This window comes from Puma concolor, chromosome F2 (assembly GCF_028749965.1).
Source record: "Puma concolor isolate L17-30 chromosome F2, mPumCon1.1.hap2, whole genome shotgun sequence".
NCBI classification, from domain to species: Eukaryota; Metazoa; Chordata; class Mammalia; order Carnivora; family Felidae; genus Puma; species Puma concolor.
In genome coordinates this window covers 16,000,115-16,019,656 of record NC_141684.1, presented here as the reverse complement: position 1 = coordinate 16,019,656, position 19,542 = coordinate 16,000,115, and the positions used below count along the sequence as shown (strand labels likewise).

General features: G+C 44.5%; 1 protein-coding gene across 5 annotated transcripts in view; it reads right to left on the bottom strand.

The window, feature by feature from the left end:
• MTSS1 (MTSS I-BAR domain containing 1) overlaps positions 1–19,542 on the bottom strand; it is a 163,324-nt gene that overhangs the window by 122,249 nt on the left and 21,533 nt on the right. For all 5 annotated transcript variants that reach the window (XM_086695052.1, XM_086695053.1, XM_086695055.1 and 2 more), the window contains exons 2-3: positions 16,992–17,053; positions 13,177–13,250 (exon numbers count right to left, since the gene is read on the bottom strand). In XM_086695052.1, the coding sequence (XP_086551178.1) occupies positions 13,177–13,250; positions 16,992–17,053 (136 nt within the window). The remainder of the gene's footprint in view (positions 1–13,176; positions 13,251–16,991; positions 17,054–19,542) is intronic.

The following is a 19,542-nucleotide window of genomic DNA, read 5'->3' as shown; positions in this document are numbered from 1 at the left end:
GCTCTCCACAACTGCCTCAGGAACAGGCACGGCCACATCCATTAAAACACCAGAAAAGCCGGGCTCAGTGCTTCTCCACCGGGGCAGTTTGAACCCCCAGGGGACACTGGGCAACGTCTAGGTATATTTTTGGTTTTCACAACCAGCAGATGGGAGCCAGGGATGATGCCAAACAGGACGGTCCTCATGACAAAGAATTTTCCAGCCCCAAATGTCAATAGTGCCAAGATTAAGAAACGCTGGTCTAAATTCTGAGGTCGTTCTATATATACAGCTGACCTCTGAGGTGGAAAGAATGGGAGACTGAGCACAGAGCGGATATACACTCCAGGCTCTGCTGCTTCAAAGTCCTGTGACACGTGAACCTGGTCACTTCAAGTCACCAAGCTGGTTGCCCTTGTTTGCAAAATGGGGTTGCTTCCCCTCTCCAAGATAAAGCAGCTGAGGGGCCAGCTGAGTGTTTCAACAGGTAGGGGGGGCCTTAGTCAATCCCCAAGGCCATGGCTGGACTAAGATCCCCACCACCTGTGACAGGCAAAGGCTCTGGGGTATCCCACTGTTTCTGAAGGACATACACACCCAGTATTTGCTTTGTACAAACACATTTGGAAAAACAAATGTCAGAGCAGCAGGCGTCCATCTATACAAGGTTAGGGTCAACCTTACTCTCCTTCAATGTCATGCAGCAGGAATCTGTTCACGGGCAGTGGGAACCCGGGGCTGGGTATCTGCCATCTCCCAGATGTGGCCCCACCTGTCACCATTATGGACCAATGGGCCTCAACCGGGAGGTCAGGGGGTAGGTGCAGATGGCTCGTGAGTTCCTCCAGTTCTCGTACAAGCCATCTTGCATTTGGCTTTAAACCGTATTATCCAAATGAAGTATTGCTCTCATAATCAGCATCCGCCTTTCAACCAGCACAGATGGCAACCGCGTGCTTAAATGGCAATTCAAGGGCTAAAATTTGGGCAAGCTCTCCAGGATCTCTGATCTGGTTCTCTGGGCAGGTTCTGAGAGAGAGAGAGGTCAGGAAATGCAGGAAGGGGGGACCAGGCGCAAAGCTGAAGGTCTTTTGTCTGCTATCAAGCCTTTCCAACAAATCAAGCTGAAGCCCACGTCAGCCCAGCTTGTCCATCATTCCCAAAGAGAAGCTTGCAGATCACCAGAACGGGAAGAACGTTCCATTTTGGCCATCTCCTCCAAAATTCTTCTGTATTTTACCAGATACCTTTGGCCACCTTTGGATAACTGTGCTATCCTACTACTGACAATCACGTGGAAACAGTACCTAGTGAGGTCTCTTTCTGCCTTAGCAGAAATAGCATTTTTTAAAAAATTTGTAATCACTCAGCTTTTCCCCCCTCTCCTTATTTTAAAGGGGGAAGACGCAGCATTGTACTCAACTGTGAAATGCGCTCAGATGCAGCTCTAAAGGAGAGGTACCACCCAGTGGCTGGATATTAGTTTCCATGGTAACCAGGGTCCCTGGGCCCTGGCACACACAGCAGAAATGCCGCAGATTTCCACAGCAGTATCTTTTACTAGAAAGAAGAGTCCCGTGGCAATTTTACACATTTGGGAATGAAAAAACATATTGTGTGTGCACACGGGTGCATGTGTGTGTGCACGCACGGATGGAGATATAATTTGCAAAACTAAGACAACGCAGACAAAAAAAAAATCTAGTTATTCTTACAGATAAATGGGCTTATGTCAAATATAACAATATATTTTCGCTTAAAATATAAGCAAAACAGCCCCCCCACACACAGACACACACACACACACACACACACACACACACACACACACACACACAGAGCTGAAAGAAAACAAAAATATCTTCCATAGAAAAATGAAGGCCTGAAAGAGTGGAAAATGGCTTTGGAAAACCAGTTGACCAAGGATCCCGCAGAAACAAATAAGTGAGCAAAAATCTTTACAAATAATCGACTGAAAGCACAGAAGAGATTTTTTTTTTTTCACAGCCCATGTTATTTTCTACTTGAGTGCCCTCAGCATTAAACCAAGGGACAGAGTGAACAAGCAGATTGCCATGCGGCTTTCAGAGGAAACCAAGAGACAGAAAGCCCTGTGCTAGAAAGAATCCTCCCCAGGAGCCCCTTCTGAGCTGAGTGGACTTGGGCAAGTGATCTCATCTCCCCTCCAGGAGATTCAGCGTGCCCCATGAAAATGAAAAAGTCCCACCAGACACTAGATGGTCTATAAGAAAAAACCCTGTACCATCTTAAAAATCAAAGACCACAGGGTTAGGCTAGAAAACAAAACAGAACAAACTCCAGATAATTCTCAATTCAGGCCAGAGATAGGTTTCTAAAGGTAGTGTATAAAAATCTAATTTCTTTAAAATGTATCAGAAGAATGTATGGCCAGATTTGGGGGACGGAAGAGTATCCTTTTGAATAGTCTTTATTCTCTGAGTGATTTCCCAATATCAGCTTTTTTCCCTTACAGCAGAGCACATGTGCCCAAAGTGAAAACCTTAGTTCAAAGAGTTTCCGCATCTCCTGCAAGTTTCAGGCGGAGGCTTTATCAGAGGGAGGGGAGAAGAGATAGCTACGCAATCAATCAGGCAGAACAGACTCACTAGTATTTTTCGACAACTTCAAGTGTCTTCACGTTTGTTCACCATACATTCCAAACGGTTATTTTTATCTGAGGTGGGCAGACCAAACCAAGTTCACGACTCTAAGGCAAATGATCTTTCACAAAAAAGCACTGTTGAGAAGAGAAGAGAAGAGAAGAGAAGAGAAGAGAAGAGAAGAGAAGAGAAGAGAGAAGGAAAAGGAAAAGGAAAAAAGGAAAAGGAAAAGGAAAAAAAGAAAAAATTGCCTCATCTGTATGAACTAAGATAACTGCATCCTTCCACGAATGCTAATCCATATTTTGCCAAAGTAACAACGGCACATTTGTGTGCGGCAGCAGGATGGGGTGGAGTATTACTTATTAAGCCAAAACAAAAAGCAAAGGGAAAGAATTAGGATGGAGAGGAGGGAGGGCAAGGGGGGAGAATCCTTACTGCTTGTGTACAAAGCGCAGACAGCCTAGCAAGCTGGAAGGGATGGAACTGCTGAGCAAACCACTTCATTATGTAAACTGCCTAACGACACAAATAACAACGCTGCACAGATCGACCCAGTCACCCATAAAAACACACATCCTCTCCACGCCTGGACCTTCCTCCCCGCTGCCGCCACTACCATCACTGTGTCGTTCACCAGCGTTTATTAAGGCTGCGGAGGTTAGACAGAACACAGCGCACATCATATTCAAGCATCATCTGGGAAAATACACTGGAGCAAAACAGGGTGACACCACCGAACTGAGCAAGAACGGGTGCTTCTCTTGGTTAGCGGTAGGATGAGCCTTAACAGGACACACGGGCTCGGGTGTGGAATTCGGACACCCCCGGCTCTCCCTGTTACAGGATTTCAGGATTCTGGGGACTCCCTGCTCTGGAAAACCCAGGAGGTGCTTCCCTTACAGTGGGACTCAGGTTAGTGTGTTTCAGGCTAACGCACACTAACCACCGTTTCAAGTGTCATTTTGGGAAGACAGTGAAAAGCCAGACACTGCACAGGCAGGACACCGGCTGACCACGATGAGACACCCCATCCCTGGCAACTGTTGCTACCCAACCAAAGATCAATAAGGAAAGGCCACTTGTAGAGCGGGGAACTGTACTGTTCTCAAGCATCAGTTTTAACATCGAGAAAACATCAACAGGATCACAAAGGAGGGATTTCACCGTATCACCAGCAAGGCTGGGTTCATGATCCCAAACATACGGGAAAATGGGAATGTGCTCACCAAAATAATCGCAGATATTAGCACCTACCTCTTAACCCCTTCAAGCAAAAAACGGGGAGAAAAAAAGGAAGATTTTTTTTAATTCATAAAATAATGATACTTAATAAACATATGAATTCCTTTGAGTCCTTACCTATGGTGTAATTTGTAAAAGAAAAAAAGACTTAAAAATACCCATGCCTTCCTACTGTCTGACGTTCATATAAAGCAAATCAAACAAAAATCACTTTTAAAAATGGAAAATGGTAAGACAAACTCCACATTCATAAGACCATTTTTAAAATGTTGTTTTGGGACGCCTGGGTGGCTCAGTCGGTTGAGTGTCTGACTCTTGATTTTGGCTTAGGTCATGATCCCAGGATTGTGGGATAAGCCCCATGTTGGGCTCTGCACTCAGCATGGAGCCTACTTGAGATTCTCCTTCTCTCTTTCTCTCTGCCCTTCTCCTCCACTCATGCACTCTTTCTAAAAATTAAAAAATTAAAAATTAAATTAAAAAATAAAAAGTTGTTTTGTCCTAAGCAGAATATGTAGGATTAAATGTACTGTGGTTACGAATTAAAGCGACGCAAGGTCTATCAGAGTGGAAAAGCATCAAAATAATGAAACCCACAAGCAGGATGTGCATTTATGAACCCACTTAAAAAGACATTATATTTTTTTATGTCCCTTCTTAGTAAGTCAAAGACAACTCCAAAATCTCTTTAGGAGATGGAGAACTTACATCCCGAAGCTGTTTACATAATAGGCGACACTTTTTAGCTAGGTTGAATATTATCATAAATAGCAGCAAATTAGAAATTTTTCATTTGTCCTTCACGTAAGATTGAGACTACAAGAGGTATTAAATACAAACACAGATGTATATGCACTCCTCCACATGTACACATTTAAGTATGGAGTGGCTTGAGAAGCTGATAGAAGTTCCTGAAGCAACACCAAAGCTATCCGAGGTTGAGGTACCACCACAGCCCTCAGCTAAGTTGCAAGTTATATATAATTAAAATGAATTAAAATTCCAAAAAAATGAGAAATTCAGTTCCTCAGTTACACCAGCCACATTTCAAGTGCTCAATAACCACGTGTGGCTTGTAACTCCCACATTGGACAGGGAAAGGTAGAACATTTGCAGCATCACACAGAACGGCCTGGCCCCGACTGAAGGCTCCACAGGGCCAGGACTCCACGGCATACACGACAGCCGTCGAGTCCTGGCACTGGGCCTGCAATTAAAGGGAAAACAAACAAAAAAGAACTTCGAGAGAAAAGGTGACTTTGTCTTTGTCGGGCCAATTTCCCACTTCAGCCAAATACAAATGTTCTTATTCTTCCGAGCTCTGTTCTACTCCCCACCACACCCACCAGCATCCTAGCAGGGAGAATTCAAAATGTCAACTACCAGCAGAGGCAAAATTTGCTTAGGGTTTCCTCAGCATAATTCATGTGAATCAAAATCAAGTTCAAAACCCTGAAAATGAAAAGCAGTGGAGAGTTTCTAGGTCATCTTCTATACAGCACTAAACTCATGTTTAAAAATATGAGAGAATACAGCAGCTGGTCCATCCACCCTGTACGCTAGGAAGTGTTTTGTCTTATGAAATTTTTCAACAAATCAGCAACTGTTTCCCAGGCACTTAAGACATGCCAGGCTTGGGGCGCCGGGGTGGCGCAGTCGGTTAAGCGTCCGACTTCAGCCAGGTCACGAACTCGCGGTCCGTGAGTTCGAACCCCGCGTCGGGCTCTGGGCTGATGGCTCAGAGCCTGGAGCCTGTTTCCGATTCTGTGTCTCCCTCTCTCTCTGCCCCTCCCCCGTTCATGCTCTCTCTCTGTCCCAAAAATAAATAAACGTTGAAAAAAAAAAAAAAAAAAAAAAAAAAAAGACATGCCAGGCTCCAGGAAATCAGAGCTAAGGTGCCCCAACTACAGCCATATACAGGTTCCAAGCAAAATTAACCCCTGCCAGGTTTCCACAAAACTTTTTATCCAGGCTCCACAGATGCTTTATGCCAGACTCCTTTTTTCCTCCTATTATCTATAAATCCTCAGAATAAGATCATCAGAAAAATTAATATATGATCCTTGAATTTTTTTTTTTAGAAAAAGGCTCAGCTCTTAAAGAAAAATCACAACTAAGCTCGTTTCTCAAATATTTGTAAGTTCCCTCTTTTCCTAAAGGCATTAAAATCCCAAAGACAACAACCAAAAATAATAGTTTATGATCCACAGCCATACCTAGAGATTAGCAGATTGCAGTTTTAGACATCTTTATTTTTAATCAGTGAGTAAGTTTGTCGACATTCCCTTAAGGTCATATTCAAAGAATATTCAGTTCCAGGCCTGTGAGAAGGGCTTTATGACTTTTTAAAAATAATTAATTCCCTCTTCCACCTCCGGTTTGTGGCTAAGTAGCTTCCTAGGTAGAAATCATAAGGCTCTAATTACGTGAAAGGGTCTGTCTGACTTGAACACCAAAGTCAATCCAGAAGTTAAGGGCTAGTGAAATTCCAAACAACCTAGTTAAAATAAAACTTGGGGGCAAACAGAACCAGTCTGGCTGCCTCTTGAAAACAGCTTCCCAGGACCTCCTCTCCTAGAAGGGAAGGTTCCGGCTCTTCCCTGGGCTCCGTCTTTCACCCACCTGCCCCTTCCTGTGACTGCATCGAGGAATTGCTAGGCCCTCTTCAGCTACTGAAATATCAAGTCACACATTCCACCAGACTCGACCTCAAGGAGGGGTCATCAAAATTTGAATTCTGAATCCCCAAGTGGAATCTGACCAAGATCCCACCCCACTAGCCTCCCACCGGCCACAAGGACAGCCCTCCTCACCCAGATCCACTGAGGCACCGTGGGAGTGTGGTAACTGCGACACGCACTCGGTCGTTCATTGAGACGCTGTCTGCACCTGGCCCAATGCCAGACACTGGGCATCTAGGTGCCTGGGCTCCTCAGAGAGGAGCAGGGTGCAGGCCTATCCTGGAGGGGCCTGCGTTCTGGTGGGGAAACGGTAAGGACACAGTGAGGTGCACCTGCCGGCGGCAGCAGGTACCACAGAGGTCCCGAGGCCTGAGGTCTCACTCTACCTTGTGGGCAAGAGTGTCACTGGTGATGTGACGGTTTACCCGGCTCTTGGAAGACGAGCAGCAAATCCTCAAGCATCTCAAGGAGGCGGACGGGGTGGAATGAGAAGGACATTCCAGATCTGGAATGCACATGTCCAGCAGACACGGATCAAAGGTCTTAAGAGTTTCAGGGGGCCATGAGCATTTCTTCGTGGGTGGAAGTGCCAGCCCCCGGCAGAGATGGCCCCGGACAGGTGGTTTATGGCAGGAGGCACAAACCTCGCCGGGGAGTAAAATCTCCCGAGGAACTTTAAAAAAATCTGAGATTCCCAGGTCCTACCCAGTTATTCTGATCCCACAGGCAGGGCCCCGAAATCTGTCTTTTGAAACCAACTTCCTGGGTGATTATGATCCACGCAGCCAGATGCGGAGACCCTGGCATTTAACAAAATATATACTAAACACACGCAACATATTTGCAAAAACCACTAAGCCACAGAGGTTTTCTTCACGGACACACAGAACCTTGGCAACCCAGGCTCCCTGATTAAGGCACATCTCCCAACAGTCTGGATCTAGGTGGTGGTCCAAAAGTTCCAGCTTCCTTCCACCTGCCCTCGGGCACACGCAGCAGCAGCAGGTCTGGGGTGGGGGAGGGGAGCCTTATTTTTCTCTTCTAACCCTCCCTTCTCCATAGTCCTGTGCTTAACTTTGCTTCCTCCACTTCCTGACTCCAGAGCAAAAATTGGAAACTCTAAAGATAGCCTTGCGGAGAGAATTTAGACTGTCCAACTTCATTCATATTTTATGAATTTAATAGGACCAAATGAGGTTTAAAACCATTGAATATTAGAACTAAGAAAGAGGACTTGTGACCATCCAGGACTCTATGTCCCGGGAAAACCCCTTTTATAGTTGGGGAAATTAAAGCCCAAAAAGCAAAATATACCGTAGTTCTCCCCCTTATCCATGGTTTTGCTTTCCGTGGTCTCAGTCAGCGGCGGTCTAGAAGCAGATGGCCCTCCTTCTGACAAAGCGTCAGAAGGTCCAACGGCAGCCTAACGCTAGGTCGCAGTGCCTACGTCATTCACCTCACTTCATCTCATCACGTAGACATTTTATCATCCCCCATCATCACAAGAAGAAGGGTGAGTACAGGACAAGAAGATATTCTGAGAGACAGAAAGGCCACATTCACATAATTTTTATTATAGTGTATTGTCAGGATTGTTCTATTATTAGTTTTTGTTGTTCACCTCTTACTGTGCCTGTTTTTATTTATTTATTTTGAGAAAGAGAGAGTGGAGGAGGGGAAGAGAAAGAAGGAGAGAAGAGAATCTTAAGCAGGCTCTGTGATGTCAGCGCAGAGCCTGAGGTGGGGCTCAAACTCACGTACCATGAGATCTTGACCTGAGCCAAAATGAAGAGTCTGACGCTTAACTGACTGAGTCACCCAGATGACCCTTACTGTGCCTAATTTATAAATTAAACTTTATCATAGGTATGTATGTATAGGAAAAAACAGTCTATACAGGGTTTGGGACGATCTCCAGTTTCAGGCATCCACTGAGAGTCTTGGAACATATTCCCCCGTGGACAAGGGGGCGCTACTGTAATTTACTCAGGGCGGCATAGTTGGCAAAGCCAGAAGACACAACTGGGCATCACAGCTCCCAATCTTGGTTATTCCAAGGTGCCACACAGATCCTTTTAGTACATTCAGGATCAAGTAACTTGAAAAGCAAATATAAGCTTATACTAAATCCAGGAGCTCCTTACATAAGGAATTGTAATTTAATGGTCAAATTTTAGGCTCTGGGCCAGACTCCTTTTACCACTAACTGGCCATGTAACTTTGGTTTAAGTCAAGTTCTCTTCATCCCGATTTTATCACCTAAAACGGAGATCGTGAGCACCTATCTCACCAGCCGTTGTGAGAATTGACTCCGCATACGTGATGTACTTAGAACAGAGCCCGCCCACATTACTAGTCAATAAAGGTTCCCTATCATGATTTCCAATCTCGAAACCACGCCCACTTTTTTAAGTGATGTACAAAGGCTTTTGGACATTAAAGATGATCTGGTCGGCTGGGGATCCATTTCCTTTCTTCATAAAATCTTAAAACTCCTCACTCTGGGTTTGGTGGATCATTATCTAAACAGCCCTGAGATGGTTTTTCAGAGCTATAAAGTAATTACCCAGGCACACAGAGGCAGCCAAAAATGAAAGTCACATAGCATTATGCACTTCAAAGGCCCTTGCTGACATAAGCAAACAATGCAGTGCTGCGCAGGGCCAGTGCTAAGGCGGAGGGTCTCATCAGCTCGGTACCCCTGCCTTCCAGTGAAACAGGGAGCAGGGCCCAGTGTGCAAGGCACACTCAGGCGCAGGAGTGCTATTCCCCCAGTATGGTGCCTCTGCTGCCCAAGACTGAGAAGCACGTGAACACAACCCGGTAGTCCTTTTCTTTTTATTTTTAAGTAACTCAGACAACTGCATACCAGTCAGTTCAAACATTTCTCAACTCCTATAATAGGCCATTTGCTGGTCCATCGTGGACACGAAGAAGATGGGGACCCTGCTCCACAAAGTCTGGCATTCCATGCATAGCAAGTGCCTAGACGATAATTCTTTGCGGCCAGTAATATGGGAAAAGGTGTACTTTCATGTTAAATACAAAGGTGTACTTTCATACTAAATGCAAACTGTATATTCATCCAAGAGTGCAAAAATCAACAAAACATGAAACTGTACTATGTATTATGGTGTTAATAAACCCTTAAATTCCATTATAGTTTAATTATTAACCTACACACATCATAATACCAACTTATACACGTTTGTGTGACAAACAAAATCGAGTTCTAACGTATTTCCACATTCTATTTAACAGTAGTTATATAATGACTAGAGTAATTTTGCTCTTATAGTGAATAGCTTTAAAAGTTTTTCCTAAATACATTATATTAATAGCTAGTGCAAAATATTCGCTAAAAAGGATAGAGGAATTTCAGAGCTTTGGGAGATAATATGGAATGCTAGTATTTTGGAAACCAGGGGCATGCTAACTTGAGATTCTCGATACCTGACCAAAAGAGATGCGCTTAACTTCCCTTCTATCACTTCCAGCAAGAAGGACTCAAAAAACACTTCGAGAAGCTCTAAGCAAAAAACTGGACTTCGTAGAGGGCAGATATCAAACTGCAAACCACATTAGAGTTACAGTCTGTAATGACATCAAATCCAAGTAGATTTGCTGCTGACCAAAACCGTTTGAAGCATTTTCTATAGATCGTTTCCATGGAGATGCACACACTATTAAAAACAGGTCACACATAAATCTCCCAAAGGATATATACATGGGCATCAATTGCTGAGTGCCTTGTAAAAGCAAATAAATGGAGATACCCTAAATTTCCATCAACTGAAGAATGAGAAAATCCTTCTGTTTCCAGACTATGAAATTCCATTTGGGCACTAGAAAGGACAAGGCCGATCCACAGGTATGGATGTGGAAAGATAACTACAATATACTGTGGAGTACAAGCATGAGAACATGTTCCTTATGGGCTACCTTTAGATCACCCAGATGTACTTTATTCCACATACCATTCTACACATTGTTCTGCAACTAGCTTTTTTCCTCCCGGACGCATTTATGTATACAAAAAAAAAGTATATATATGACGCTTACTCCAGTCGCTGCAAGGGGGTACTGGGAGGGTGGATTTTACTTTACGCATTTTGTTCTATGAATTTTTTAAACAAAAGCACGTGTTCCAGGTTTTTCAATTTGTAAGTAAAAAATAACTTAGTAAAAATCACTTCTGATGCTTATGGAACATACAAGAAGCACCTCCGTGCTTCTCTCTTATCATCTCCATAAAATACACCTTCTTTGTTATCGACCATACCCTTTGTAGGTCACGGGAGAGTTCTCACACTCAAGGGAAAGTTATTTTCCCCCAGTGCACATGGACACTAGAGATGGCGAGATGTATTCTGGCATCGCTAAAAATGACCTGAAATCAAGTGGTTTAAAAATATATCAAAGCGAGAGTCTGTTCACTGTGACATTAGTTGTCTTCTGTCGAGTACATCACCTCCAAACTCTGACTCTTACCTCTGTCACCACCAGAGAGAGGCTATTCGCGTTCTTTCCCCACAGATGATTGCTCTGTTTTTCTTCCCTGCAACCAGGAGATGTGCAGGTCCCCCTGGTTTCCTGCCGAGAACCACTCCAGGGAGCAGCCTCTGCAGAAACCCTGGCTCCTTGATGCAAGCAATTATGAGAAATCAGGGGATGCTGCTTTATTCCATCCTTTAGGGTCCAACCAATAATTCAATATTAAAATATAAGACCTGATTAAGGATCACAGAGCCTCAAAAATGCAGTATCAGCTATCTAAGTTCTTTAAAATAGTAGAGCAATTCTTTTAAGAAATACACATTCCGATGGCTATTCTAGAAAGACAAGTCCAGTTCTGGATATCGCTGGAGAAAATATAAAACAGACTCAAAAACACTTAACAGTGGTGATTATTGCCTTAAAGGTTATAGAACGTTTAGAACATGCACGTATGAAGAAGAATATAACGGACACATGTCAACTAGGTCATCATCTTTTAAGGGATTAAGAAAGTTACTAGCTAAGACCCATATCAAGCTGGCGAACCAGATCAAGTTCTTCAAACCACCGCTCTGATATCTCCATCACATTCTCCTAGGGAACCTTTCGAAACACCACTGGCATCTTGGAAATAAGGAGACAGAAGACCTCCCCTGGGAGGACTCTGGCTCCTGAACTGAGTACATTGCTCACGTTTCGATATTCCCCCAGCACGCTGTCCTATCGCTAGTACTGTACCACGCATGTTACTTCCACACCGAAATCCTTTATTTGCACATCTCATTTCCCACCCCCACCCCACTCAACTGCAAGCCCTTCCAGGCCAAGGAGGATAAATAATATATTGGTTTTTGTGGTCCCATAATGGTACCTAAAATATTAGCAGGTTTCGGGCTTCTTGAATGAATGAGAAGTGTCCTCACTGCACATTCATTTGAATATTTTTTTTTTTTAACGTTTATTTATTTTTGGGACAGAGAGAGACAGAGCATGAACGGGGGAGGGGCAGAGAGAGAGGGAGACACAGAATCGAAAGCAGGCTCCAGGCTCTGAGCCATCAGCCCAGAGCCTGACGCGGGGCTCGAACTCACGGACTGCGAGATCGTGACCTGAGCTGAAGTCGGACGCTTAACGGACTGAGCCACCCAGGCGCCCCATGAATATTTAATTAAGTACCTACGGTAAAGGGGTACCTACTGAAACCCACTGGAGGTAGAGAGGTGTGTCAGAGAAGCTAAACCCTCGTGTGACTGAGGGCAACCCCTCAACACTTGCCCCCAACACCCACCTTTTCCAATGTTCCCATGACAATGAAGAGAACAGGCAGTGTAGAAGCAGACCCAGAAATATAAGGCAAAACAAAAAAAAGAAAGGGAGGAGAGCGTCCCTGGCTGGGAACGAAAAGGAAAGCACCCCTCTTTGAACAGAGGTCTCCACGTTACGGGTAATGTCTTTCCAATAATGGTAGAGGATATAGGAGCTATCATTTTCTCCTTTATACACGTTTTGTTATTCTTTTGTATGATTCAGTAGTCCCTGAAATTACTGAAAATTGGCACCACAGTCCCCTTTGTTCATTGATTTAATAAGCCGACTTTAAACACCTGCTACGTCGTAAGAACTATTTTGGGGGAGTTAAGACACGACCAAGTCACACTCTTCAGGGGTTTGCAGAAAAATGTGGGAGACACATCACCAGATACGACGCAACAGCGCACCGCTTACACGAGGGCTCCTCGCAGAAAAATGGTCTACCCGAGCATTCTCACTGCCCGCTCCCCAGGGAGTAAGGCAACTCTTAGGACAACCCGTGTGAGGAGGGAAAAACAAACTGCAACCAGACACACGGTTCAAGGCTTTGCAGCCGGCATGTCATTAAAAGTGATCAAACTAACACGTCCAGCCACTTCCCGCCTAACCCGCGGTTGCTTTCCTTTAGTTTTCGTTCTTCTCACGTGCTTCATTGTCCAGAGAACTGTTTGCAACTTCTAATAGGTGGAATCCTACAAAGTGTTCTAGGACGTGAAAACTAGGAGTCAGCTAAGCTCTGATAACTTAGGCTGTATCTCCTCGTGACGCCGCCCAAGGGTAAATAAAGAGGCACATGCTGAACTCGGTTCACGCTGGGCGCCATCCCTCCATCTGCTTACCACGTGTGTTGGTAGCCATGTCGGCCACTTTCTGAAAGGCGTCCAAGAAGGCAGCCGCTGCTACTACTGTGGTCCTAAAATGCAAACAGATAACAAAAGCATGAGGAATGTCTCACACTAGCAAATTCATTACAGCTCAAGGGTTAAAACCTCTGTGGAGAACTGAATGCAACCTTCTAGGAGAAATGACCCTACTGGACGTGGACAACCACTGGCTTTGCAGGCCTACTTTTTTTCCCCCCCCTTAGGAAGCATTTCTTCCCGATATTAGCACACTCTCCCAAAAACATCCAGCTCATTCGATGCCGCTCGGTGAATGCTGGCAAGTCTTCCCATCACGACACCTGATGGTGTAACACAATTACCAGGCAAAATTTCACAAAGGAGGAAAGACAGGTGTTTTTACCTAAATGAAAACCATCATTAAAAACTATGGTACAAGTGGAAATAATTTTAGAGCAGGAAAACAGCATATAGACATGGACCGGGAGACGGAATGTTGGAAAGAGATCCTCTACTTCAAATAATTCATTTTAGAGATGGGAAAACTGAGACAAGTAGAGTGACTTTCAAGATCACTAGTTTGGGGGCACCTCGGTGGCTCAGTCAATTGAGTGTCTGACTTCAGCTCAGGTCATGATCTCTCAGTTCATGAGTTCAAGACACACATTGGGCCTTCTGCTATCTGTACAGAGCCCGCTTCAGATCCTCCCCCTCTCTCCCTGCCCTTCCCATCCTCCTGCTCTCTACCTCTCTCAAAAATAGACATTTAAAAAATTTTTTTTAATTAAAAAAAAAAAAAAAAGATCACAAGTTCATCCCAGAACTGGAACTGGTAGCCCAGAAGGACACACAGTCCCATGCTCATCCCACTGCCAGATCAGATCCTGGCTATGTGACTCTTTCCCCCTAAATCCCATTTACAATGAAATTGAGACACCATTTTTTCAACCTCAGAATGCTATCTCGACTGCATCTTCTGAATTCCTCAAAGCTGACACCAGGGAGAAGTCACTACACTCATTTGCTGTCCTAGAAATTATTTTGAGTTCCTCACATCCTCTTGAGCACTCTGTGGTCTACTGGTTCCTAGCGCTGTGATCTACCTGTCATCCAATGGAGAGGAAGCACCTCTCCACGCCAGGGTCAAGGACAACGAGAACAAACCAGCCTCAGGACTCACACACACACGGGACTCACAATCAAGCATGGAGCCCGAAGCTCATTTCCAAATATTTCACGTATGAATCTAATCTCTACTCAGCACTCCTAAGAATGCAGAGCTGTTGAAGGAAGAATGTGAGAATAAGAACTAAAAAAAGAGTTCAAGATGGAACTGAAGAAGTGGCTCTAAAACTCAGCAACCATAGCTCTGAGACAGAAGGTTCTGGAAGATGCTGGAAGTCATCCCTGGGAAAACCTGTCCAACAGTCCCTTAGCACCCAACTGCAGAATGAGGCCTGATATTTTCCATTAGAGCAAAAAGCCATTCTGCTCAAATTAAAAAAAAAAAAAAAAGACATACACACGGCACAAAACTGAAAGAAAAAACCCCTTTGAAGCATATTTTTCAAAGAGTTGACATCATACGCAAACCCTGGAAAAGTCAGCTTTTTCAAACATCCTGGGATTTATAAATAGCTCCTTCTGATTTACAGTTACTATCTGACACAATGGACGGATTTATTTTCAAGTCAATGCCAATCATCCCAATTTAATGAGCCAGCTATAGAGATGCCTTGTGTGTTACTCCGTCACCAGGGCTCCACTGAAAAGGAGGATGGTGGTCATGTGTGAGGAATTAGGAGCTTTTAAACACCGCCTTCCAATGAGTCCTATTTCATTGTCTGCTGTTGTCATAATATATCTTAGTTCTCTGATGGGGCAGCACAAAGGAGTGATTTGGTGTATGTGTTCCCAGCTTATTTGCCTCTTCTATAGCCTTATCCTTTCTTTACTGCAGAACACCAAACCATGTGTGTGAGGCTCTCAGCTGGGCACTACCAGTTTGACAAAATAAAGAAATGGCCCCTGCCCTCAGGAGGCCTAAACAGTTGTTAAAAAGTAAAAAGTGTACTTTGTACTAGTGAGTATAAGATTGCTTTAAAAGTTTTACTGTAACTAATCAGCTGTACTAACCTCATATTTACCTTAAGTTTTGGCTTGCTCTTTGGTAAAAGGGGAAGAGAATCTTTTCATTGGTCGACCCTGAAAAGGCTGCCAGATAATTAAATGAGGCCACATAAGAAAAACGTGTATGTGTTGGGGGGATGGTGGTGGGGGGGGGCTACTTAAATGTTTTACTGGTTGATTCCAGCAGGGACCTACAGGATGGAGACTATTTAAAATCAATGAGTAGAGTGAGTAGCTTGATAAGGTGAGGCTGGTAAATGCTTCTGCAGGGCTTTGCATTCAGACAGAAGAGAGTGGAGCTGGCCCAGCAGAAAGTCTTTACAAGTTCTTAAGCACCGAAATGGTAAAGGATCTGACAAACAGAGAAGGGGCTGTATTCCTGAGTCTCCTGGAAGACCAAGGACAGCTTGGGAAACGCCAGGTGCATGGGATAGAAATCCCAGGCCCCACAAAGCTGACAGAATGGAAGAGGAAAGATCCATCCTTCTGGAGTTCTTCTCTCCTGACCTACAGGGGAACCACGAAATGTCCAGTCCTATGGTTAAAGCTCTGGGCGGTAACCCCCTGATGTCCATGGGCAAAGGACCAAAAGTGTCATGTCATCCACATGGTTTTTTATCCTAGAAAACCCCTACTTGCTTTGTCCTCTGGAAAACCACCTGCATACATTCAAAACAACTGATGTCATCCCCCTTATGCCATGAACAGGAGTCATGAGAATTACTGCTTTTGTAAATGCCCTGTCCCTCATGGAACACCGCTGAGTAGCCTTTCTCCTCACTGATTTAAAAGCATACAGCTGTAACAAGAAGATTCTATTTCACATCAAATGATACATAAACAAGCACAAGACAAAGCAACAATAGCCCCTTAGAGCCGACTGACCCTAGATCTTATTGTTTAAATAGCTGTATTGAGGGATAATTTGTATACCGTAAAATTCAACCTTTGTAGGTGTGTGATTCAACAATTTTTTAGTGAACTTAGAATTTTGCAACCACTAGCACGAGCCAACTTTAGGACATTTCCATCACCCCGAAAAGATTCCTCATGCCCACGTGTACTCAATCTCCTTTTCCTCCACTAGGCCCAGGCAGCCACTAATCTACATCTGTCTCTGCAGATGTGCGTTTTCTAGACCTTGCACACAAATGGAATGATACAGTAGTCAACAATAAGCTGTAAGCTCTTTATACGGATAGGCAGTAAGCAGAATGGACCTCGCAGCCAGACTCAGGTTCAAATCCCTGCTCTGGCTTTTACTAGCTGTGTGACTTTGCACAAGTTGGTTAAGTTTCTCTGTGCCTCATTTTTGTCATCAGTAAATTGAGGATAATAGCTGTACTTACCTCCCAGGGTTGGGAGATTTAATTAACATATGCCTGGCACATAGTGAGCGTTACATGAATGTTGCCCATTATTACCTTACATATATAACAGCTCATCTGACTCTGAAAATTCCTATGGAAGAAGGCAGAGCAGACAGTTCAGTTTTACCTAAGGGAACCGGGGCCCAAGACATAAGGCTAACAAGTGGCAATGCTCAAATTAGAACCCACTACATGCTTCTGTACCTGTAACACTTCCAAAATTAACCTCAATCTGCATCCTGGGTCTGTCCTATTCCATCCTTTGTCTGTGGATGTTGCCACTTTCTGGGAACGACAGGCTTCTATACTTACCGAAGCTGGGACTGTAGCTTTCCTGCTTTGTTTATGAAATCCTCCCAAACTGGATAGCTCCCCTACAACAAAACAAAGTCATCGATCAGTAAGGCATGCTGTGACCGACACCTGACTAAGACAATAACAGAACACCCAGACTCCAATTACACAGGGAACGATCTGTGTGTGCTCTCTTCCTCTGCAGTCTACGGTATGTTGCCCAGATTATATATAAACGTATCGGCTCAGAAACGGGTTTCGAATATACTCAGGCCCGGTAATCTTATAAATACTACAAACACCGACTGGAACACGTTTGGTGGAATCTAACCTATAGATGCATGGATCACATTTTGAGTAGTAAATGATGGGTCCAAATTCAAGATGTGCAGAACACGTAAGGCTCTGCCCTGAACCACGTGACCATGGCTGTGGCTTTTTTTCACCCTTATCTCAAAGGACAGGGAGGAGAGAACCAGAGTGACCGGAGCCCCTCTAGGACAGGCAGCTACTGGGAAGCGTTGTTAGACCATCAGAATCTCAAGGTTGAGAAGATACCTAAATATAGCCACTCAGCTGATGGCTTGAACCCAACATCTACATACAACATGCCAACAGGTAGTTCCCCACCACATTTCGGCTCACAGGGAGCTCAACACCTCTCTCTGCCACCCTGTCTTTTGTGTCCATGCAGCACTGGCTTGAACCTTCTGCGGACCCTCAGAGCGAAGGCCTACCCTGCTTCCAGAGGGAGGTCTTCTCGGGGAATTCATCCACAGCTTTCCCTTCCCTTCCCAAGTGCAGTTCATTTTCTACACAGGCCCCTGTTTCACGTCCCTGCAGCATCCTGGGACACTGCACGATGTCTCTCTTTTAAGTGTGGTCCTCAGACACAAACTCAAAACTGCGGGTGCCATTCTGACTGGAGCAAACCAGAGTGGACTGTGACACCTCCCTACACATTAAATTTATATCAAGATCAAATAGCCAACTGACCAAGAGGTGATGCAAAATCAACCCAGGAAAGGAAAAACCATGGCTAGAGAAATGGAGCTGGGGGGTGCCTGGCTGGCTCAGTCCGTAAAGCGTGACTCTTGTTCTCAGGGTTGTGAGTTCAACCCCATGTGTGGTGTGGAGTTTACTTGAAAGAAAAACTTAAAATAAAAAAGAAGAGTTTGGCACGGAATCATTTAAACACAGAACTAAGATTAAACACCTAGGGGGTGATCGTTGTAGGACAGAATGTAAGTGTTGAGAACACTGACATGGTGAGCCTAACATGGGCCACCTCCTGATTTTGCAGTTTAAGGAGAGGAGGGAGAAACTCTAATGAAGTTAATCGTCTCATCTTTCACTGCAGAAACCCAATCAGAATAGTCTATAATTGCAACTGAGCTAAAACATAATGATTTCATCTTCCTATTGGTTTTAACAATCTTATTTTCTTACCCTTGGGGACAGTTTCTCAACCTTGCCACCAAGGACATTTTGGGCCAGACGGTTCTTTTGGGGGGTTGGGAGGGGCTGTCCTGTGCACTGCAGGGTGTCTAGCCCCATCCCTGACCTCGGTTCATGAGATGCCAGGAACATTCACAGATGCCACTGGTGGGGACTACGAAAAATGTCTCCAGGTGCCAGATGGACCTTATGGGACAAAATCATCCCCTGGTTAAGAACCACTATTTTAGGGGTGCCTGGGATGGCTCAGTCAGTTGAGAATCTGACTCTTGATTTCAGCTCAAGTCATGACCTCCCAGTTAGTGAGTTCGAGCCCCATGTCAGGCTCTGTGCTGACAACGTGGAGTCTGCTTGGGATTCTCTCTCCCTCTCTCTCTGCCCCTCCCCTTCTCTCTCAATCCCTGGCAAAATAAACACTAAAAAAAGGGGGGGGGGTGCCTGGGTGGCTCAGTCGGTTAAGCGTCCAGATTCAGCTCAGGTCATGATCTCATGGTTTGTGAGTTCAAGCCCCACGTCGGGCTTTGTGCTGACAGCTCAGAGCCTGGAGCCTGCTTCAGATTCCGTGTCTCCCTTTCTCTTTGCCCTTCCCCTATTAATGATCTGCCTCTCTCTCCAAAAATGAATAAACATTAAAAAAAATTAAAAAAAAAAAGAACCACTGCTTTAGAGGGATGTCTGAAAAACTAAGTTCTTTGGGAGAAGAAATCATCATCTGAAGTTCAGTAATCTCTCCAGTATTACTTCACTCCAGTTTCAATACTGTTACATAAAAGTAAAATTAAATATATTTTTGTTTTACAACTTGTCATAAAACAGTCTCTTTAGGGGATCCTGGGTGGCTCAGTCAGTTAAGCGTCTGACTTTGGCTCAGGTCATGATCTTACAGCTCATGGGTTCGAGCCCCACATCGGGCTCTGTGCTGACAGCTCAGAGTCTGGAGCCTGCTTCACATTCTGTGTCTCCCTCTCCCTCTCTGCCCCTCCCGGCTCATGCTCTCTCTCAAAAATAAACATTAAAAAAAAAACTGTCTCTTTATACATTTCTGTAGGTATCAAGCCTGCCTGAAAATGCACACAGAGATGTCTGGAAAATTCTCTACCAAAATTAAAAT